Source organism: Pyrus communis, chromosome 4, assembly GCF_041283825.1.
Source record: "Pyrus communis isolate YQ-2024b chromosome 4, ASM4128382v1, whole genome shotgun sequence".
Lineage (NCBI taxonomy): Eukaryota > Viridiplantae > Streptophyta > Magnoliopsida > Rosales > Rosaceae > Pyrus > Pyrus communis.
The window spans coordinates 20,685,942-20,710,875 of NC_142568.1; the positions used below are offsets into that span (position 1 = coordinate 20,685,942).

The 24,934-nt window shown below is 34.6% G+C and overlaps 2 protein-coding genes across 2 annotated transcripts; both read right to left on the reverse strand.

The window, feature by feature from the left end:
- Positions 1-84: 84 nt before the first annotated feature.
- Positions 85-23,625, reverse strand: LOC137740457 (replication protein A 70 kDa DNA-binding subunit D). Its single transcript, XM_088692927.1, has 17 exons — positions 23,129-23,625; positions 21,730-21,796; positions 21,105-21,152; positions 20,914-20,980; positions 16,946-17,004; positions 13,519-13,612; positions 10,410-10,486; positions 4,780-4,927; positions 3,783-4,056; positions 3,577-3,676; positions 3,360-3,484; positions 3,208-3,289; positions 2,992-3,124; positions 2,677-2,834; positions 1,475-1,924; positions 506-658; positions 85-415 (listed from the first exon to the last, which is right to left on the reverse strand). Exons 8-17 carry the CDS (start codon positions 4,921-4,923, stop codon positions 367-369), a joined length of 1,668 nt encoding a protein of 555 aa, XP_088549053.1. The 5' UTR covers positions 4,924-4,927; positions 10,410-10,486; positions 13,519-13,612; positions 16,946-17,004; positions 20,914-20,980; positions 21,105-21,152; positions 21,730-21,796; positions 23,129-23,625; the 3' UTR covers positions 85-366.
- Positions 4,923-9,961, reverse strand: LOC148697614 (uncharacterized). Its single transcript, XM_088691963.1, has 4 exons — positions 9,562-9,961; positions 8,042-9,436; positions 5,053-7,926; positions 4,923-4,927 (listed from the first exon to the last, which is right to left on the reverse strand). Exons 1-4 carry the CDS (start codon positions 9,959-9,961, stop codon positions 4,923-4,925), a joined length of 4,674 nt encoding a protein of 1,557 aa, XP_088548089.1.
- Positions 23,626-24,934: the final 1,309 nt, after the last annotated feature.

Consider the following 24,934-nt stretch of genomic DNA (forward strand, 5'->3'; position numbering starts at 1 on the left):
TACACAAATGTCGGCCCTGTAGTAAAGGTGGCAAAGTAGATGTCATTTGAGTTAGGCACATGTTTGAGCAGTTGACAAAACATATAAAAACTGTTTTGTTCTTATTCTAGCATCATAGTTTTGAAGCACAAACGCGCAAAGTAAAAACTATGCAAGACGTTTGTTTCCTTAAGAAACAGCAGTAACATGTTGTCCACACATATTTTGCCATTACATTTAAGATGACAAAATATGTCTTGTAGGTTGGTTATCTGTTTCAGTAGTTACCAAAAAACAAAAAGAGTGTTTCGTTGTTGTTGAAGCAGCCAAGTCCTTAAGCTAAAATGTTGAAAGGCAAAAAGATGTAGAAAGCCCTGCTGCAGTCGATCACGGAGATTGTGGTGTTAACTTCTTCTGAGAGTGGACATCTTCCGCACTATAACAAAGAATATAAATTATAGTTTAACAAATGCTACCATGATGTTTGTTATGTAGGTGTCTGCTGGAAAAACAAATTGTAATTTACCTATCTTTGCTTTTTTTGGTTTGAGATTTTGTTTTGAGTGTGGCTATCGGCACTTTGTCTGCTGGTTCAATTTTGGGGACAACCAGATTGTGGAATTCTTTAGCAATTCTAGCAGAATTGGTTGTGTCTGTTTGGTCGCCGCGAGGTTTTTTGCTGTCAATGAAGGTACAAATTTATAAGGTTAGAGAACATCTAGGGAAGGGAGAATGGGACCAGTGAAAGAAGACAACTTTGGAAACCCAGCTTCGTGTAAATTTCATTTCTCCCTTGCGGCAAGAAGTAAAGAAACATGGAAATCAGTTTGATTCCTGCTGTGTTAGAATTATTGATACAGTGAATGCAGCACGGCATTCTAGTGTTAAAATTAGTGATACAGGTAGAAAAACAACAAAAAATCATGTGCAATCGAATCAAGTGTTGAAAAAGCAAAGAAGAAGTAGATGTTCATTATGAAACCTATAGTAAGAAAAAAGAGAGCTCAAATATGTTGGCTTGGTTTGCAATAGTATAGCTGGTAAGAATGCAAGTGGAAGAATTGTTCTGAAGAGAAATATATAATCAAAAGCAACTAAAAGTAAGCTATTGGAAGAAATTTAGAAACTCACAAACACCAGCACTAAGTTAGACGCAAGCTCAACACAATTTAAATAGTAAAAATTCAAATATATATATATATATATGCTCTTGAATTGAGAACTTCATCAAAAGAAGACTGAAATATCGTTGAACATTGTTTTGGCTAATCAAAGTTAAAACGTAACAAACCAATAAAAAAAAAAGAGTTAAATGGAATCCCATGGTCAATGGGGTATCAAATTGTAAACAGTATAAGTCTAAAATTGTAGTATACCTAAGAGAAGCATGGTTTGGAAGATTGTAAACACTATAAGTATAAAATTGTAGTATACCTAAGAGAAGCATGGTTTGGAAGATTTACACATGAGATTTTAAAGCAAGAGAAAACTTTACCTGTTAGATTTGTCCGGTTCATTAGGAAACAATGCTCTTTTTGAAGTCTTTGTGGGTGCAACTGACTGGGGTTGTTGATTTGGTCGGTGAGAAGGCATCACTGGGCTGGGGGTCGCTTGAGTCATAATATGTATCCCTACGGAGGGAGTAGGTGTTTTTGGTGTGACCAAGGCAATTGTTGGGCTTGAAAGCGGTTGATCTTGGAGTAGTCCATGAACTATGAAGTCTGTCTTTCCAAAGTCAGTGTTTTGATTTCCAAAAGAGAGCTGAAATTGTTTTGTTGTGCCAACCAAATTTTTTAGAGCTGGTGGAAGTATGAAAGGATCCTCATGTCCATCCTCTATCACCAGAGTGTGGCAAGAAACACGAAGTATTTTTTCGGCATGTCTTCCTATCATGAGGAAGTTATGCTGATTTGTGCTATCTTCCACAATAAGATCTATTTTGAACCTAGGTAAGATGAGGATATTTGGTTGTTAGGAAAAGAATACTGCTAATAGCAATCTTGTGGGTAATGTACCAAATGCAATAGAACCACTGTAATGCAGGGTATGCATGTATAAAATGGATAGAAAGACAGATTATTTAGAATTAATTTACCTCACATCAACATATTGTGCAGAATGAGAAGTGTATGTTTGAAAGTTTTGAGTTAATGAATCATGGAACAACATTATAAGCTGATTTTAGCTGCTGGCTCTATAATGTAGAAGCACAAATGGAAATGATGGTTCCCAAAGTTTGTAAGGCATAGTTTAACAATTAATATGATGTTCAAAAGTTGTGCACTGGAAGTTTAATTCCCAAGTAATGAACATGTGTAAATATGAATAAGCACGACTAAAACACATAAAATAAGGATGAGTGCAACCCAATGACATAGAAAATAGATTGTTGTAGTCTAGAATTCTTAATTGGAACAAATTTAAAAGGATATTTTACAATGGTCTTATTTAGAATCACAGCTGTTAAGCAGAAAGTGATAACCAAAGAAGAATTTTTGAAATGATTGTTGAATGTATTTTTTATAGCAAGGCTTGGGATGCACACCATAGGGGCATCCTTTGTATGGATGAAGGATCATTTATGTATTATGTAATCCTTGGGGAGACGACTTATTTGTCATAATTGCAAGATAATAAAAAAGGATTCAGCAACGTATTATAAGCATCATATGTAAAATAGGTGTAAAAGTATATTACCATGGTTCGGGTAATCTGTTTATGAACCCATGTTCATTGCACTCAAACGATTCAGAGTGTTTCTTGACAACTTTATGGCAAGATGGGCATGATTTGTACCACCAACCCTTAGTCAAATCGAATTCAACAATAGTTGCTTGGCATACGAAACTTGCATTCTGTTATGGAAACATGAGATTTTGAAATTAACTTTGCAAACATGGAGTATAAACAGATAGAGAAGCAAAGCAAGAGATGGTTAAGTTAGATGCAGCACGAAAATCTATTAGTAAAAAGAGGTGGTTTCGGTGAATAGTTTGGTGATGACAAACTAACCTTGTGCAAGGCAGGATCAAGTAAAAGCAATTCGTCAATTGTTTTTGACTCAGTAGTAGCACTGACTGCACGGCCCGTATACATCTCAGCTGAGGTGGGCAGGATTTGAAGAGGTGATCTGCTATGCTTAAACCTGTTTTGTGCATGTTTAGGGTGAGAAAGATTAATCGAAGAAATATAAGCGAAAAAGTTATTAAAGAAGGGTTGTCGATTTACTTGTGTTTGTATTCAGAGAGTTGTGGAATCTCTGGATTGAAAACACAAACGGTTGATCCTGTGCTTCCGAGAACAGGTTTTCCTGTAAATATGAGATAACAATTAACAAACTGAAACTTTAAGTAGTTAGATAAAGCATGGTAGGGTATAACCTTGGTATTGTTTTACTTTCAGGCTTGTGAAAGCACAAAATACGGGTGGCAAAAGTGCTTGTATTCCACTGGTCTCAAAACCTGTTGCAGTCTCTCCCCATAAGGTTATTCTCACTGTTTCGTCTCTGTAAGTAATACAAAAGATGATGGTTTGGTATATGTCATAAATAGGGTGGCATATAAATAATATTTAGAGTTTAATGTAAATAGTAATTACCTAATGTTTTGCAAGGTTAGATTTCTCTTCTTTGCAACTCTTGTGTTCTGGATAGTGATTTCTTCAGTTGGCTGCACAGCCGTTAGGCAACCAAACACATCTACATATAATATTTAATGGGAGGAATGAGTGGACACTGAAGGCAACAAAAACATATAAATGATCAACTTAGATGTTTGAGCGGCACTTGAAACTAAATTTGTTACCTGTAAGCTCAACATCGTTGTCAATTCTTTGATGAAGTTGATTAAGCTCAATTAAATTGAACCAGTGCATTGGGAGTTCTTGACTTGTTTTGTGAATAGGAACGATTGTGGTTTTCCTATTCAATTCAATGATAGCTGCATGAGGGACAACCTTGCTTGATCTCTTGTTGTGAATGACACGAAATTTGTTGATTTCATATGCATTGCCGACACTTAGATGGTCCAAAAAAAATTGGATGTCTCGACCGTTCATGGTTCCGTGAACCGCATCTCTCTTTTAGAAGGAGAATTTTAAGATTAGACATAATACTAAATGAGTGGGATAACATTTAATGCATATAGTTTAAGAATCATGTAAACATGCAATATAGTCTATTTGTGGCTACTTAGATAGCATTTAAGATCATATGCAAGATGACAATGGAGATTATTCAGAGAATCAAATCGGTAGTAGTTGAAGCAACTTTGCAAAATGACATTTAGTTTGATTTGTATAGGTTAAAAAACAATGAAGAAAAATTAAGGAAAAGAAGACTTGATAGTTCATACTTAGTTTTGTTTCTAGAGGCATAAAAGCTTCGTCAAACAGAACAAAATATAATATTTGTAGTGAAATCCAAAGATAGGAAGAGTGTGCATGGTGCACTGTGAAATTTTTTTTTTTTTTTTTTTTTTTTTTTTGAACAAAATTTATTGAAAGCCATGTCATCATATGGAGAAAATAGGTTTTTCATTTGTTGTTTATTTGCATGAACTTGTTAACCTAGTATAAATTTAATGTTAAGCCCAAGATCATATCTAGTGAAACAATTAATCAGACAAATGGTAATTATGTAAGCGATGCATAATTGGGTAGCAGAGTGTATAAATCAGTTTCTTTGTGGAATTTAGTCTATGTTTGATTACAAAGTTTGTTGTACTGAGAACATGGCATGCACATTTGGATACGTAAAAATGCTAGCATTCAACAATAAGTAAGAAGGTGTAAAAATCTTACATCCTTATCAACGAAGATGCAATCAAGACTTATAGGTTGAGGATTATCTCCAATGCTTTTCGTGACCCATATTCTGCATACCCTGATGTGGAGTTTGTTTGCTGGCTGGTATGGCGTCAGAAAACGAACTGCTTGCTCCTCCATTAATCTAGATATATAAACAATTTAGGACCAAATTAAATTCAAAATTGAATAACGTGATTTAACAACTAAGTAGTGAAGTCATGTTTACAAAAATAAACAAATGCACAAAATAATAATACAAAGTTATACCTTCTTGTAAATGTTTTAAAACATCTTTATAAACTATGTTTTTTGTATAACCGTAGGGCATGTCGCTATTGTGAGCAATAACGATTTTGAGACCCTTTTTTGAGGTGACTCTAGATAGCGCAACATATAGTTGTCCATGTGAAAAAACAGTTTGCGATAGATATAGGCCAACAATTTTTAAGGATTGTCCTTGGCTTTTGTTGATTGTCATCGCATAACAAAGTTTAAGAGGGAATTGTCGCCTTCGTAGAGTAAAGGGATATTTATGCTGAGATGATTCAGTAATTATCCTGGGGATATAAACTTTTTCACCAATGTTGCTTCCCGTTATGATTGTTGCTTGTATAATTCTGTCGTTCAATTGCATCACAACCAATCGTGTTCCATTACACAATCCACTGCTTTGGTTTAAATTTCTAAGCAACATCACTGGGGTGCCAACTTTCAAATCTAACTTGTGGTGCGGTAAACCAGGTAAATCAAGTTGGTTTAGAAATTCATTTGGATAAAGCACATCTAAATTTTCTAAATTTTCTGTTGAAGAAGAGACCGTATCAAAACTGAGATAGGTACGATTATCGCCGGGCACCATACCCAACATAAAAGCGTTTATTTCAGTTGTTGTATCATTTCGTGGTGTGACAATAGCTCTTTCTTTCAAATATGGCACATCTCGGAAATTAGTTTTGAAATTTGTGTACACAGCTGAAACCATAGCTTTGATAGGATCTTCATCAAAACGGATAAGGAATTGTTCTGGAATTTGAACCCAAGAGCTTTCTTCATTAGTTGAAGGTAAAGAGTTGGTAGCAGTATCGTTTCCAATGTCTAATATCCACTTTGCAAAATGAGTGAGTTCTTGTTTTTCTCTTTCGTCCAAACTTGGTTTCGAAAGCCTCATGTTTTGCTTCAAACAAAATTTTGTTAAATATGGCCAAAGGTATGAACTCGTCAATGAAGCTTCGACAATGTCAGCAACACTTCCGTTTGGAACAACAGGAAGAATTTGTCTAAAGTCACCTCCAAAAAGAATCGGCTTACCTCCAAACGGCAAATGGTCAAAACCTGGTTTTGACCCCTTAAGAACATCACGAAGGGACCTATCTAGGGTTTCAAAACATCGTTTATGATTCATAGGTGCTTCATCCCAAATAATGAGAGTAGCTTCACTGATTAGGGTTGCAAGATGAGTCCCTTTTTTAATTTCACAAACTGAGCAATCTGTGATGTTGATAGGAATTTTAAATCTAGAGTGAGCCGTTCTTCCACCAGGAAGTAAGAGGGAGGCAATTCCAGATGAAGCCACTGCTAAAACAATTTGATTTTGGGATCTAATTCTAGCTATGATGGTGGTCCACAAAAAAGTTTTGCCTGTTCCACCATGACCATGTACAAAAAACAGGCCAGGTCTGTTGTTGTGAATTGTTTGTATGACACTGTCATAAACATATTTTTGCTCTTTATTTAACAGCTTGAATAGGTTTGAGTGCTCATGTTTTAGTGAGTCAACATTGTAATCTAACTCTTCCCTCAAACTCCTGTTTGTAATTCTATCCATCATCAACTTGTTTGGTTGTGGTAGGTGATGCTTTGACAAAGAACTATTCGAAGCAGCAAACAACTTTTCTAACTCGTACAAAAGTGAATTCCTAAGTTGATCTTGGTACTTAGAGACATCTTGTAGGCCAAAAGCATTCATCATGTTTTTCGAAATGTCATCACACATCGTCTTCCAATGTGTTTCAAATAGTGTTGATGGATTAGCAACATTACAAAAGAGAACCAATGTGACAAACAATTGCCTTAATTGAAAGGATGACGCAGTGACAACAGCTTCTAACATAGCACTATTCCATTCCTTATCATCCCCTAATAATCCAAGCGAGGTGCATGCAGCTTGGAATGTGGGTTCAAGAATGCCTTTGACAGTCCTTAAATCATTAAAACTAAAGCTGCCTTTTTGGTAATTTAGTAGCAACCTCAAATAGTATAATTCACCCGCAGCAGGGTGAATATACGCAACCCTTCCTAGAGATCTACCTCTTTTTCTACGGGTCCACTGTTTTTCATCATTTTTCCAAACATACTTGGTAGGGAACTCAACGTAAGCTAACATACGTGCATCAGGGTCTTGGACATTGGTTTGAAACCATTGGGTTAACATAGTGCTTTCAAGATTTGGGTGGTTAACAACATGGTTTAGATCATCAGTCTCTCTAAAAAGAACATTTTGGTCAGATGGAAGGTGTACAGACAACCTCTCAACCGATGGTTCTCTAAAATGAATGTGAAATTGTAACAATCTCCACACTGCTTCGTATGGGCATAAGTATCTACAGTTTAGGTAAGCCACAACCTCATCAAACTCGTCATCCTCAAAAACAGCTCTAGTTCGATCAACACCTTTAGTTATGTACTTAAAAAGATACTTAATGAGTGTTGATTGACAACATGATTCAACGTTTATATGTGCTTGATACTTCAACAATAGCTCACGGTTGTAAGGGACAACAAATGTATTATCTAGCTTGATTCCGTTTTTAAGAACAAACAGATTTTGTATATCTCGACGCTTATATGCAACGAAACCCTCTGTGGAAAAAGTGGTTTCACTTGTGAAAGATTTAGGAAATTTTTTTGAACATTTGTTTTCTTTCATGCAAGGTGAAAATTGATTCGCAACACCACATGGGCCGTGGATCATGTACTGCGAAACTGCATCATACCCAGCTTTGTCACGTTCTTCATCAGGAAGCTCAGCCGAAATGATAGAATCAACATCGTAAGGAGAATGACATTTATAATGTTGATTGACCCATAGCAAGATATGACAATGAGGAAGACCTCTTTTTTGGAACTCAACCGTGTAAATCACTGTTTAAAAAAATAATAAATATGCAGAAGTATCAAAACCATAGACTCTTAGGAGTTGCAGTGATAAAATAGAAACAAATAAAAGGAAAAAATTGGTCAACAATAAAGAACTAACCAGATTCGACATCGCCAAAAGGTTTTCCTGATTTGAGGTATTTAATCAAATGGTCAAGTTTTGCTTTAAAAATTCTGGAAATTAAATCTGGCCTGTCTTCAGCTTTACAACCAGGTTTATCACGCAGATCTTCAATAATTTCAGGCCATTTAGCGTTGCATGTGAAAGTGATAAATAAATCAGGATTTCCAAGGTGGCGACATATAGCCATGGCATCTTGATAATTATTTATCATATATCTAACACTGCCAGTAAATGAAGTTGGGAGAATGACCCTTTTGCCAACAGAAGAACTGGTTGCATTTCCTGCTTTGAGCGCTTCATGAATTCCTTTAAGACCTTCTGTTCTAAAAGAATCTTGATTTGCCCTAATGAAATCTAATCTATCTTCTTCAAGTGTCGCATATGCATCAACTAAGTATTGTTGAAACAATCTGCCGCCTTTCAACAGGGTGTCACTATGTCCTGGTCTATCTTGAATTTGATAACCCAAAAATGCTCTCATTGATACCCCCCCAGTCTTTGGTTTTTTGCCCCTAAAATTTGGATTCCAAGGAAGACCTTTCCGGTACCCATCTTGACCGTATGGGAAAAGAAGAGGATATTGTAGAGCCATGTATTTAGGATGTAACTTTGTGATTCTTTGGAGGCCATCTGTCCTATGCTCCACAACAATATCTCTTTCGGTGTGAAATTGGCCAATGTCCCCAACTATTAAGCCACCTATCTCGTCACATGTTGGCAAATTGTATTGTACATCATGGTTACTCTGTGCACCGTACAAACGTAGACGTAAATTACTTGTGGAGCTTTCATCAATTCTATCCCTAGCTTGCCTAAAAAGTTGAACAACCTCATTACACTCGTCTAGCATTTTAATGAGGCCACTAACAACCTTTTGATCGAGTTTTTCAGATGCTTCTGATCTGTTCAAACAACCGATACGATTACTGACTTCATTTTGAGTGTCATAAATGTAGAGCTGTGCAAATTTAGGATTGTCGCCTTCTGGAGGCAACAAAGAACCCATCAAATGATGCACTTGACCATTAATTTTAAAAACATATGGACCTCGACCTTTGTTGATCGATGGATCAACTTTGGCCCCCATTGAAGTTAATGCCATCATTGAATTATACGATCTAATATTTCTTTTAAACTGTAAAAAGCTTTGAGAATTTGTGGGGTTTAACAATTCATCCAAAAAAATGGGTGTGGGTTTAGCACGTGGGAATTGAACTTTTTGACTCATGCAACACGCAGTAAACTGCGGGGTAGAAATAGAAGAAGTACGCTCAGGATGGTTTTTTGTCTGCTCTGCAGACCAAAATAGAGCACTGCAATATTGACATTGGCAATTTCTTAATCCAAAATCAACATATTCTGGATCATTCCCTATAAAAACAATGAATAATAAAAGCATACATCAAACCAATTGATAGAAGTTAATTAACGAAGATAAGCAAAATTTTGAAATCAGCAGCAAAATGTAAACAAAGTTATATTGAAAGAGTGCATACTCTTTCGTTTTTTCTGATAGGTTGCCTGCCCAGTGATGAGCGGGTTTTTAACAGAATGAATAGTTGGAGCATCTTTGGCTAACAACCGGCGCATAGTGGCATGGTCAGCAAGAAAAAGGGGTACAGAAATTTGATGAGAACTTGTTCCAGCAGCTGAATGTGAGGTAAGAAGACCTCCAACAGGAGTATGTTGTTCAAAACTTGATGTAAATGTTTGGGGAGGGTTGTTTCCTTTGTTTAAAAAAAGTAAAGAGGTTGAAGTATTGTTGTATTCGTCGTCATAACTGATGGGAACATCTTGTAATACGATATCATCAAGATTAACAACCGCAATAGATGTAGGCGAATCAGCACGCTCAGTTCTAGTGGCATTCCTAGATAGCCCTATTCTTCTAGACATAAATCTACATAAACGGAAAAAACCACACAGCAATGGTTTACTTTCTAACAGAAGGAATGTGACGATGAAACAACTATGGTAACCATATGAAATGAGCGGTGAACCAAAACCCATTCAAGCAAGAGGTCTTCAGAATCGCAAACACTTTGTTAACATAATAGTAAAAACATAATCCTAATCTTTTTAGATTAGAATGAAGAATAAAGACAATTGATTTGTAATTGTTTCCTGAAATAGTGTGGTTTGTCAGTGCAGAGTGGAAAATTAATGATTAAAGTGAACGATGATTGCAAAAATATGGTGATAAAGGAAAGCAGCATAAATATCGAATAACGACGTTACTATGATCCAAAAAAGCATGCATTGACGATTGAACATGTAAACCGAGAAAAGAGTAAAAATAAAAAAATAAAAAGTTAAAGGTTCTTTAAAGGGACAAAAATCTAACCGTTGTAGAGACGAAAGTGTAGCTGTGAATGAATGCCACCAAAGAACAGTGCAGGACTCCAACGATAAAAACAAAACCTAGAGAAATAGGAAGACAAAATATAAACACGTATATAATTAGAGAGAAGCCAAAGACAGAACAAACATCGAACTATAAAAACTAATGCACGGCTCAACGACATTAATATAAGACATGCATTTATAAATTTGACAGAAACAAACAAATTATTTAGGTCTGACTCACTTTAGACCGATAGATAGTGCAAGATGAAAAGTGTATATTTAAGAGTCTAAGCCCTTAATTTCCAACAATAAATATATTTTAACAGTCGAAGACGGAGTTGCACCTCACGTAGTTAATGAACAACATACAGAAACATTTGTGATGGATGCTAAAGGATATGCATCATTTGAGAGTTCGAAGATTAAAGCTTGCATTCAGTATGTGTTAGATCCTATAAACGTTGGAAAACTTTTTCATTAAATATGTTTAGGGAAACATAGAAATCTACGATGTGATTCCATTGTTCCGTTTCACAAAGTTGGTAGGTTGGACTCTTATTAAACGGTGAGCTTGATACAAATTATTAATGATAGAAATACTCCAGGATGTTTTGAGTTTAAGCACCATCACTTAAACATGTCAACACGTCGATAAGTTGACTGGAACAATTTTATTTATAAGAAGTAAAAATTGAAAAGAATCATGAAAAATCTGTGATGGTGGAAAAAATGGATTGAAGTCAGTCCAAGGTAAGTAAACATAAGAAACATTTTATCATGGTCATAATTCAACTTGAAATTCCTGTCTAACGTGATGAACAACTTTGTATCCATAGCTGAAGACCCTAAACATGTAAACCCCTAATCCATACTTTTAAATTGACACCCTCTAATAAAATTGTATCCAACTTTATGAATCACTCTGAAGTAGTTAAAAACCATTAAGTTGAGAAGTCATTAAAGATCCAAACATTAAAATCATTGTAGAGGAACAATGAGGCGACCAATGTCGTTTGTTTTCACAGTTATCAACACAACTACGAAACCATGAGCATTAATCTTGCTACCTAGGCAAACCTCACCATCTCTAAACCCACCCTTTGCACACCGCAGGGACCTTTTCTATTTACAATTGTTGCATTGTTTGCATAATACGATGCCTTCCATATTCAAATAGTTACATACCAACCGAGAATAATAATATAAATTCGTCGCTCACCCCTTTTTCCCCATTTGAAAAACCACCCGAAAAACCACATTAATTACCATAGTTTTTAAGAATTCAGATATGGCTGCAAAGAATGAACTAACACAGCATAAAACATATGTTTTGGAGTAACCAATTAAAAATTGTTGAGGGACCAACTAAAATTTTCAAAGTTAAAAATGAGAACAGAATCTTCATAAAAACAACTAAAGTTGCAATTTAAAAACAAACAAATAATATCAAAACATTAATAGAAAAACTGTTTTATTAGTGTATAACCAACAAAGAAGCATGAGTCAAACGATCCTATCAAGAAAAAGAGAAATGGAAAAAATATATAAGCAGAGAAACATATTCCTAGCACGCCAACACTTCATCCTTGAACGGTAAAAGGGTTAATTGTTTACATTATTGATGTTATGACCAAACAAAAGAGGTTTACATGGTGTTTATCTTATCTAACACCCGTTAAGTCTCTATACATTAAAAACCCAGAAGGATGTTACGGCGGAGGCAAGAAAGAGCAACAAAATTCCAATTTTGTAGCAACAACCAAACTTGTAGATCCCACCGAAAACCCGCCAAAAAACATGTTAAACTTCTTCATTCAACGGAAGTTGTTCTTCCGGTGAATCACTACGATTTGCAGGTGAATGGATAGTGTGGACGACCAATTTGTTTCGGTTTGCACCCTTACCATAAACACGCAAACCCATCCTTGTTTTTTCTATTTTGACTCCTTTCTTTGTATTGGGTCCTGGGGCAGTTTCTCTATATATCTGTATCGTTCTTCGAAGCCTGTTATTGTTTCGAGCCTCAATCAGTTTCTTTAAATTTTTAACCAAAACTCCTCCTAGAATTTGTTGTTCGCTTCGATCAATCTCTTTGACCATTTTATCTACCCTGAATCACAAATTAAATATAACGTCAATACTTATGTTTGTTAGAAAAATCTGTTTAGCTTCTAGGTCTTAGAATAACACAGTAAAAAAAATTTTAAAATTTAAATATAGAAGTTGTGATTTTTTTTTGGAAATATGTCTGGTTTGTTGAGAGATTGGAATTGTTAACATCATTTATTAAAGCACTTCGGGGAGGATGAGACAGTAGACCATCAGATAAACCTAACGAAAAGACCAACCAACCAAAGTAACTAACCTTCGAAGAACGGTTTGGTAAAGTGAGAACGTAACAAACAAAGGAAGGAACCAAAAGAAAACATATAAAATGTTTAACAACATTTGATAAACAATTAAAAACATTGGGTTAGATAAGAATCATAGAGACACCAAGAGACTTTCACACAATAACAGAATTGCATAGACAAAATTTAAACCAAAAAAAAGAAAGAACTATCGGACCTTTGGAGAAACAGAGGTTACAAAGAACTTAGATTTGTTCGGAGAGCGTAGTTATTAACAGCACTTATTAATGTACTTTGGCACGGATGAGAGGGTTGACTCTTAGGAAAACCTAACGAAAACACCAACCACACCAAGCACACCAACCAAGCAAAGTAACTAAGGTTTGAAGAGTGGGTTGGAAGATTCAAAACGCGACAAAGAAAGAAAGCAATTGACCAAAAAAACATATAAAATGGCTAACAACTTTTGACTAAGAATTAGGAACACTCGGTTAAAGCAAAATCATAGATGACACCAATGCACCTTTGAACAATAATAGAATGGTTGAGACTAAGTTAAAACCAACAAAAAGAAAGAAACCAATGAACTTGTTAAGTATCAAAAGATCACAGAGATAACGAAGAATGAAAACAAAGCAGGTAGCAAACGAATGACATAAGCTGATAAAACCAAACAATCGACTGAAACATGATAAATCTGCATTAACTCAACCAGAAAGCACGGGGAAACAATGTATCTTGGTTTAGGTGACATACCAAAGCCTTGATTCAGATGCAATAGGTGCGGATCCCTAGATGAAAGGCAGCAAGAAGAGCAGATCACAACGTTGCAATAACACCTTGATCTAAACTACAACAAATCAATGAGATTGAGAGTTAGAATTCGAAGCGCAAACAAATGGATACAGGAAATGTAACTCAATTTGCGACAGTGCAATGGACTCTAACTGGGATAGTTCAATGGACTTAATGTACGAAAAATTCACATTTAACGAAAGAAAAGTTGCTAACAATGGGAATGCATCTTCTGTCACCATATTAATTTAAAAGCCTAAAGTAAGGATGAGGTATCGTAATCGGTTTTGAATTAGTATGGAGGAAACAAACATTTGCTAAAATTTGAATTTATCATGTCCCCAAAAGCCAAGTCCTCCCACTCAACAGGCAATCTCCATCGTCAAAACTGTTTTCTAAATTCGTGAAAACATGAAAATACAAAGTTCCTAAAAACCTACTTAGCAGTTAACAAAACACATAAAAAGCGCTGTTTGAGCAGGTAAGTCGTCAAGCACAGATTACTTCACTACCTTTTAACAATACACCAGTAAGCTTATCACACTAAAAACTGATATTAGCAAATACAATGATGAATGATGTGAAACCGAAGATGTAATGAAAGCTTATATTAAGTAAGAATGAAAAGCCGTATTTCTATAACTTGAAAACAAAATTTAAGTGAATGGCACTGTAACTAAGGTTATTGAACATGATTAACCATGCGCAACCCTCAACCTTGTAACCTGAATCAAATTGGTTTCACACATACCAATAGAAAATCAAATTGATTATGACATACTTCCAAAAGTATATAAACAATATAATATAGGTTAGAATCGTTGGGTATTAATCTATAGTGAAGGAAGCTGTTAAACATATATGCTTAGGTAACTGAGTTTCAGGCACCCTTGTTTTTTCCTGCTACTGGACTGAACAAAAAAAATGAGAATGAAGGGCTAAATCACTTCTAGTTAGTCTTCTTATTAGGCTGTGACCAATCTACAGTACATGTAACATCATATTTGAAATCGAATTAACAGATTTGATCAAAGTTAATCTTCTTATTTATTGATTCAGAATCGATTAACATCATATTTGGATAGATCAAAGTTAATTTAAAACCTAGAAAATATTAAAATATAATGAATGAGTAACCTCATTCTTATTACATTTTTCGATTTTAATTAAACCACCACTACAGAAAACCATAAGTAATATAAAGATCAAAGGATATGTTTTATTAAGTCATACTATATCAAGTTGGACTGAATTAGCCTTGATTTATATAGATCCATTTATAATGGGATTATCAAATTGAGATCCTAGCAATTGCATATTCTTTATTCATGGTACTATAAAAGTGGGTATATACTAAGTTGGAATCACTACAGCAACAAACAAAAAAAAAAAAAAAAAAAAACAGAGAATGCAGCATTTTCTCATATTTTCGAATCAATTCTAAACCCTAAAATCGTTACGGCTAGACCTTTTATTCACACCTCAGTTGTTGTTGTATCCCTACATCTATGAATCCAATTTCATTTAGGAAACAATGCAGAGGATAAAATCGAAAAAGAAGTATGTACCCATGATTAGTTGTCTCGTTTATTCTTTACAAACTAATCACATATTTAAAATCTAAGTAGAAAAGCTTTGCAAAGGTAATAAAAAAAATGGTGTATAACTAATTAGGCTTTTGAACATGTAATCAGTGTGCAGAAATGTATACTTAAAGATGGCAATGCAGTGTATTCTTCCTCCCAGAATCAGGGTTCCTGAAATTTCCAAAGAAAGTAAATCCGTTAGGAAATCCGAGAAATTGGAGGACCAAATATCATTAAATTTGAGTTAAATGAGGTAACATACAACAATTAAATGAGATAGTAAACAGATTTCAAATCTATGAAATGTAATGGTTGAAATCCAACCAAATCTAATCGTTCAACCTAATGCTTTTAATCCGAAATGTAATGGTTGAAATCCAACCAAACCTAATCCTTAAACCTGTTCAAATTAAAACGATATGGCAATTGGCAAATTGGCAGATCAGAGTTGAGTGGAAAATGGTTGACTTGACTAATAAGTGAGTGATGAGTTTAAAACTCATCACATTTTCTCACATGCATTCTCCTTGGTCTTGGGATGGCGCAAAAACAAAACCACCACCCCACCACCTCCACCTCCACCTCCACACCCACCTTTACACTCACACAGAGTCGCTAATACAACCCAACCCAACCCAGCTTATGTGGCAGACACACATTTCAGACTCCCAATTTATTCACTCATAACTTCATAATTCAAATTAATATTGTGAAACCAAAGATGGTTACATCCTTGGCCTTCACAAATTTTGGTTAGAACTATAACGTTGTTTCAATTTTTAAAATTTGATAACAGCAAGCAACATAGCAGATAGTATTAAGATCGAAAATGCATTCCAGAAACAGTGGGAAAACTGTAAAAGCTAAAAAAACTGTGATGGTGGAACGGATTAAATTTGTGAGAGTGCAACAAAGGGTATATCTCAGAAGGGTTTAACTGACGACCAGTCATTTATGCTTGATAATGTTCTGAATTTTTAAAAACTGTTAACTGATTGAAAAACCACACCATTTAAAGAACCGGTGGAGATCAGAATAAGTATGAAATACTGCATAGATAAATGAACAGCCATTAATATAATTTTTTTTCTCAGCATGGCAGCAACAATCAGAAAAAGAAAAGGAGAAAATCTATGGGATAAATTTAAAGTCTATTTGAAAGGTTCAATATATTTGTTTGTCAAACTCAGTGATCAAACTTCATACTCATGCTTTCCAAAAAGAAAAGAAAACGAAAAACTGAAATCATTGACAATTCGAAGCAATATAGTAGCTACTATTAAGATCCAAAACGAATTGTGGAAAGTATGGGGACCAAACACTATTAGAAGTTGGAAAGATATGATGATGCAGCAGTTTGACAACACAGTTTGGGAAACTTTGGGTAGGAAATATGCTCGCAAGGAAAACCGACAATGGGTGAGTATGAATCTCAAAGCTGGTTATGTTTAAATTACTAAATTACCATGATCGTTGTTGGTTTGTTTTCACCGATGGTCTACTTTGTATTCAAGTTCTTGTAAAGAAAATTGGTCTTTTAACATGCTCTTTTCTAAATTTTAAAAAGATCGTAATTTATTAATAAATTCAATTCCCAAATTGAAATTGCAAAGAAAGTAGATCTGTTAGATGCTCATGTCTTTCTTGGTATAGATACTCATATTGTGCTTAATTAGCATCACACATCATGATATTAAAGTTCTAATCATGTTAAACCTATGCCATGTCGCATATGCATTCAACTCAATACCCTAAAATTACAGCCAAAATTAATTGATATTATCAAGAAGTTGAGACTTTACCAAAGCAGCAAGGTAGCAGTTGCAAAATTCAGAGTCAAAAGCTTTCACTTTGTTTCGATCTGCAAAATACCAAAAAGACATTTACGATTGAGGAAAGAAAACACATTTGATTAAAGAATGCACTTCAGCCATTATCAAATTGTCAACCGAGCGAAATGTATAAAACTATACAAATTTACACAACCAAACTTTATACTTTTTATCAGCAAAAAAAACAGCAATTTACCTAACAATAAACATGAAATTACATATTCAAATTGATTCAACAGTTTTTAAAGATTCAAAAACTGAACCAACAGACATTTTTTTTAATATCAAACTCATTGTGTCATCTGAATTCACTTGTATACATAAGCTACCAATGCAATCACTCTGCTACCACATTTGGTAAGCTATTAATAGCAGAGGAAAAAAAAATTTACAGAACAAACTCACAATCAAAATGAGTTACGATCTGAAATAAGAGCGTAGCGATCAAACTATTCGATAAGAAACGATGAATCAAAGCAATTTTCTATCAAACAACTAAGGACCTAAATTGTAACGTCTATAGGGTAACCTACACTTAAAAGAATTAACCATGCCAAAAGCACGGTATAAATGAACTAAATTATGAACTCGACAAATAAAAAGCGTAAACGTTAAACAATTTAAAAGAAAAGAAAACAGCCTTTATTTCGGCTCTTGTTTCCTTCCCCTTTTCTTTTCCCAGATACTTCCTAGTGGGAAATATAAACCTTTAATTAAGTGAACACGTCAGCCAAAAAATTGACAGGATTAGAGCAAAAGAAAGCAACTAAGAGGTCTAACTTATGTGGTTGAGCACTCTGGGTTAACAAATACCCATCTAACCCAAACCACTATGGGTTTTAAATTATTCTATCCAGGTACAGTGATGGGGTTTCACTGGCAGTTGACGACCAGTCATTTATATTTGATGATGTTCTCAATGACCATTCGAATAAAGCTATTAAAATGTGTTCTAGAATTGCACACCCTGTGAAGGGATCAACACCAGACCAGGTCCCTAGAAATTGGCCGCAAAAAACCATACTCTACCTCCCTTACCCGTTCCCTTTCTTCCAAGTTAGGTTGCCTTGCTGGATTATGGACAAGTGATAGATCTACCGGATGAGTTGAGAGTTGGTTATGCTAACCTTGTTCTTGCTAGTGCCGACGGTGACCCTATTAGAGTATCAGAGAGCCACATGTAATGACTTCACTGATACTGCCTTAGTTCAAACTAAGCTATTAAGGCAAGAAAAACTAAGGTTGAGACATGACCTGCAAACTGTGTGCAAGTGCATGTGAGTGCAAGGCTCATGGAGACAAAATCGCAATAGAGAAAATAGGTGAATTAGATCATCAAACACTGTATCAATAAGTGAGATTGAATAGAATGGGGTGTTATTGTTGTGCTCAACTTGGATACCAGTATATACATGCTTTGACGGTTGGTACGTACATATTTCCAAAGATATAATATACATACACATACATATATATATACATGTGTATGTGTATACACATACACATGTATATATACGTACGTATATATACATATATGTATATATGCATACATACATACATATATATGTATATATGCATACATACATACATATATATGTATATATGCATACATACATACATATATATGTGTATATATGCATACATACATACATATATATGTGTATATATGCATACACACATATATATGTGTATATATGCATACACACATATATATGTATATATATGCATACATACATATATATATATATATATTTATGTATATGTACATATATATATATATGTATATATAAGCATTCGGTAAACTTCAGACGTACACCAATTAAATGAGATAGTAAACAGATTTGGAATGTATGAAATGTAATGGTTGAAATCCAACCAAACGTAATCCTTAAACTTGTTTTCTCGAACACCCCATACTAAACAAAATGCATGTGACCTTTAGTTTATAAAATTGGAGGCTGTTTTCTCTCTTTGTGCCTTTTAACAATTCACCAGTAAGATCATGTGAAAAAAAACTTATATTAGGAAATCTAATGGCGAACAATATGAAACCGAAGATGGTTACAGCCTTGGTCTTCACAAATTTTACTTAGAACTATAATGTTGTTTCAATTTTAAAAAACTGATAATTGCAAGCAACAGAGCAGATAGCATTAAGATCGAAAACGCATTCTGGAAACCATGGGAAAACTGTAAAAGTAAAAAAAACTGTGATGGTGGAATGGATTAAATTTGTGAAGTGCAACAAACAAAGGGTAAATGTCATAAAGGATTAACTGACGACCAATCATTTATACTTGATAATGTTCTGAATTATCAGCCGGATAAAGCTGTTAAAATGTGTTTTGGAATCAGTCCTTTCACAGCATGTTTATCCATGTTGTTTTTTTTAACTGCCTTTTATTTAGAATTGCAAGTTATGGCTATAATTAAATTATATTTCTCATCTAAAATTTTCCAAACAAAAAAACACATCAAGGACAATTACGTAACTCCAAAGTACAAATGCTAAGTGTGTTACTTCAACCGAAATAACTTCTAGATACAATGAGATACACATGCTCATTTCAGAAATGGAATCCATATAAAACCATAATCCATAAAAACTGCAATAGTTAAACTGCAAGCTAAATCGATTAAGTAGTCAGAAGGTAAACACACCAATTTTCAAACAAAGTGAAGAAATTGAAATTGTCTTAGGAAAACTAACTAAAAGTTGATGTAAATTCATTGTAATATTATCTAAGAGGCTACATAGAATGTTAATATGGCATGATACAAAAGCAATGCAAAATCTACACGTTTAGGTAACATCATTATGCTTAAGAAACAGAAAGCATCAGAACAACATCAAAAGTTACAAACTTGCAGAATCCCAAATTACACTTTCCCATTGAGACAATTTCTAATGTAATTTGTGTGGTTTTCGTAAAAATATTAACTTGGGTAAAATCATATTCCACAAAATTAGAAATTGGGCAGTGAAATTAAACACCAAAACTTCACAGGCAACCAGCAGATCATGGAGCTAATATCCTACGAAAAAGGTTAGAAAAACAGATATCATACAGGAAGGAAGCCGCTCAGAAAAGGCAACTGAAACACAACTATTTAGACAACATACATCAATTTTCACGAAGCATTTAGCACAAATGTCAAAAGATACACCAATTGACAGAAACCAGTCATAAACACCATCAGGAAGCAAATTGCACAAATCAAACCCCAAACCTAATGTCTCAAATCCTCTTGCGATACCCCAAACCTCTCTCTGTTTGAACCCTAAACCAAACCACTTGCAGTCATAAAATTATGCAAAACATAACAGAAAATAGGTAACTTCAAAAACATGGTGGAAAACCATAAAACTCACAAAAACATAGTGGAATACCATAAAACTCACTCTGCGAAACAAAACTTTTGGTGGCTGTTATTTAACATTAGTCATGTCTATAGATATGCATGCACGTACACAAACAGATGCATATATACACATGCACGCATGCATGCATACCTATATAGGCATGCACATACACACATAGATGCATACATACATACATATACATGTACATACAAACAGAGATGCATACATACATATGTACATACACATTTATATATGCACACATATACATATAGCTATACAGATGCCTATATATATATATATATATATAATATATTTAGACATATACTTAGGTATATATTGATACATATACTTGCACATACATTTGTATATAGACATACAACAAAGTTTGATAACCACAATCAAAGCAACAAAAAAACCAAAAGCAAAAATTCAATGCTTTAAGTAGAAAAAGTTAAGTTTGGTTGTTAAACCCATTCCTAAAGATGAAGTCAAGTATTCATAATCAATCATTGTTGCATCAACAAAAAATTAGAAGGAAAAAAATTCTAATGACTGTGAAAGGGTTAGGATATACCTGCTGCTAGGAAATCCAGATTCCAGTGGATGAGACTCTGTTTCTGAAAAAAGTGCGTATACTTGAGCTGCAAGGATACATCACATAGTAAAGAAATTGGAAGGAAAAAAAGTTTGTATTGAAACACAGTAAAGAGATTTGCATCAGAAATTACTTTGTATAAACAAAATTTAAAATGGATAGATAGATACCTCACTAATGGTCTGTCTTGCGGCTGCTGTGTGAATGGATGGTTTGATCTGTAAGGTTGTGTTGGATTTACATGCATATCAAGAATGAAATCAAAAGTTAATTTCAGAAATATATAAGAAACCAAGAAATGAAAAAACAACCTAGCAACATATGGATTCGAAAGATGTGAAGTGGAAAATGAACCTGAAGATGATTTGTTAAGAAGCAAACAGTAGGAAAGTATGAAGAAACAGAAAAAAATGAAAACAGTGCAACCCTTTGTTTATAAAGACAGAAATATCAGCTAAACAGTGAACTAAACAGTGAGCTAAACAGCCTACACACCCTAATTTAAATGCAATAAACGTAAAAAGGAGTCTTAATTTTGTTTACTCATAAGCAAAGGAAAATAAAATTATGAAAAACATAAATATCAGAATTTTCAACATTGTGTAGTCCCCTTATTTGCAAAGACTAAAGAGGAAAGTCTAATAGGTAAGTAAACAATTTTAAAATATCTAAGACAGCTTTAATGAAGGAAAAATTAACCATGCCAATTTTGATAAAGGGAATGGTAAATCAAACAGTGAACAGCAAAATTCAAACAAAAGTTAACAAAAAAAATTTAAATGGATTGAGAAATACCTCAGTAATGGTCTCTTTGGTGGCTGTTGTGTGAATGAGGGGTTTGACGTGTATGCTTTTGCTGGATCTACATGCATATGAAAAATAAAATTTATAAGTGCATCCCAAAAATACAGAAGCAACCAAGAAATGGAAGAACAACCTAGGAACATAGAGATATTCGAATGATGTGAAGTGGAAAAGGAACCTGAAGGTGATTTGGTGAGAAGCAAATAGTAGGAAAGTATGAAGAAACACACAAATGAGCAGAGTGTAACCCCATTATTTATAAAGACAGAAAGCTAAAAAGCCTAAACTCTCTAATTAAAAAACAATAAAGTTCAAAAGCAGATTGAATTTTGTTTACACATAAGCAAAGGAAAAAAAATTTCTGAAAACACACAAATATCAACATAGTGCAGTCCCCTAATTTAGAAAGACTAAGAGTAAACTGTAACAGTTAGCTAAACAATTAAAAATATCTATGACAGCTATAATGAAGGGAAAATTAGCCGTGACAATTTAACAGTGTAGCCCCCTTATTTACAAAGACAAAGAGCAAGCTGTAAACTTAACTAAACAACTTTAAAATATGTATGACAGCTTTAATGAAGGAAAAATGAGCTATCACAATTTTAATAAAGGGAATGGCAAATCAAACAGTCAACAGCAAATGGAAAACAATAAACTGTGTAAACTTAGATATGTTTTACGAATTTTTTTTTTTATTTGTTAAGCTTTCATGTTGCTGTAAATTTAGGTGTTTTCTCTCTGTGTTGGTGTATCTGCTTAAACTTGTCAAACGTTGGTTAATCTTATGGAATATTTGATATACTTCACAGCTTACTGCCTATGTGCAATGGAGCAGCACAAATTTATCTACATTATGGTTGTCAGGACAATGGATTAGGTTGTAGGGAAAATGTGGACATATAGCTAATCCTAGAGGTGATCTAAACAACCTGCTAAAGACTAAGAGCAAGCCCTAATAGTTAAGTAAACAATATAAAATATCTATGATAGCATTAATGAGAGAAAAAATATCTATGACAATTTTAATAAATGAAATGGCTAATCAAACAGTAAACAACAATTAAAAACAATAAACTGAAAAAGAGTTAAATCCTAAGGTGGGCTAAACAATCTATAAAGATGTATGACAATTTTAATGGAGGAACAAAATATCCCTAAGAATTCTAAAACAGAAAAAGATCAATCACACAAAAAGTAATCAAGAAAAAAACAAATTAAATCAGTGGAAGATCCTAATTGACAAAAACAGAGACATAATCTAGCACCCAATTGAACAATTTATAGACATCCGTTAGAATTTGAATGAAAGAACAAAATATAAAAGAAAATTTTAACAAATCAAATGGCAATTAGGCACCAAACAATGAAAACAAAAGCAGTGCAATACCTTTTGAATCAAGGGAGAAAAATGAAAACCCAGACGCTGCCATTGGTCCCTGAGGCATGCCCTCCTCACCGACTCTGTGCGTAACCCCTGAACCCTAAAGAATACACACACCCATGCTTTCCGCTGTGTATCTCTCTCCCTGTCCATCTCTCTCTCTAAAATGGGAGAAAATCCCATAGATCCTGGCAGAGGAGCTAGCAAAATCTTTCTCACTCAGTCCAAATCTCTAGCTCCCATCCGTCTCCAATCTGTCAGGCCCTATGTTAGTCGCTCTGTCCCCTCTCTTCCCTCGCCACAGCGACACCCAGCTGTCTCCGAGTCAAAAATGGGAGCCACTGTCTCTCTCAAATTCGTCAGCCGTGATGTCCGCTTCCCCTCTCTCCCCGAGTCAAAGCTGAAATGCAGGCCCTGTGTCTCCATGCTCTGTAGTCGCTCTGTCCCCCTCTCTCTCTGCTCGACACAGCGACACCCAGTCATCGTCTCTCTCCAATTTGTCAGCCGTGATATCCCCCTCCCCTCTCTCCTCGAGTCGAAAGCTGCGAACGGCTGAAATCAATTCCTAAGCCTGAGTGGCAATTGTGTAAATAAAACGAAAGTGTGTTAAAAGCAACCGAGTGGCAATCCTGTAAATAAACTGAAATGTGGTGCAAAACACTGTTCATTTCTACAGTGCAATTTTGCCAGCTTCTTTAGACTAAAGTAATTACTTTTTATATTTATCTCTACAATTGGAGATGTTCTACGGAATGTATTGCAAATTCGTGAGAACCTTCAACGGATTCTATTTGTGAGAATTTCAAAGTCATTATAGTACATATTACTTATTATATTTGCCTCTACAATTAGAGATGCACTGCGGAAGGTATTGCAGATTCTTGAAGATCCTCGTCAGATCCTCTTTGTGAGGATCCTAAAGATCCTCAAATCACATCGGTTCATTGTACATCGTGCACAATTAGAAATTATTGCAAATTTTTTTATTTAAAATTGAATATAAACAATACCTGACGAAAATTGATCGCACGATATACAATGAACAAATATGATTGAAAGATCTCCGGACTCTCACAAAGAGAATCTGACAAGAACCTGACAAGAATCCGACAAGAATCCTTTCTTGTTCCAGATTATGCTGGTGGTAAACTTTCAGCAGTAGTTCTTAACTTTCGATAAAGATATGCATTTACCAAGAAATCATCAAATTCCAATGAAATCTTTATTTGATAATGATGAAACCCGTGCTGCATTGTACCATATGCTATATATCTAGCTCTATTCTGACTGTTGGCTCAACATCACTCACATTAGTAGTTATGATCTGAAATATATCAGAATATATTCCACCATCGTATAATAACGTTGCAGAAGCTAGCAGGAACCCAAATCATTCACCAGAGAAGAACATGATGCAAAAACAGGAGAAGTTTACTAAGCTCCATATATATCTTATATAACTGTGTGTATATATGTGTGTGTTTAGCTTGGAGGCATTCGGTAAAACACAGTTTAAATAGGTTGGAATTTTCCAGGCACTAAACCCAATTCTATGTCGAGAAGAAAGTGAGAATTGATTAGGGTTTAAGAGGAGCACCTGTGCCACGACTGAATTGACTAGGGTTTAAAAATTAAAATAAAGAAACCAAACATCTTAAGAGTTCAATTGATTTGGCTTGCAAAATAATGTTTTTACCTGTTAAACAAGAGTCCTCATCCTCAGGGGCGGGGCTGAGGGGATGCAAGTGATGCCACCGCACAGGTCCCCCAAATCGGAAGGGCCCTCGATTTTTCAAATTTGCATGTATATAC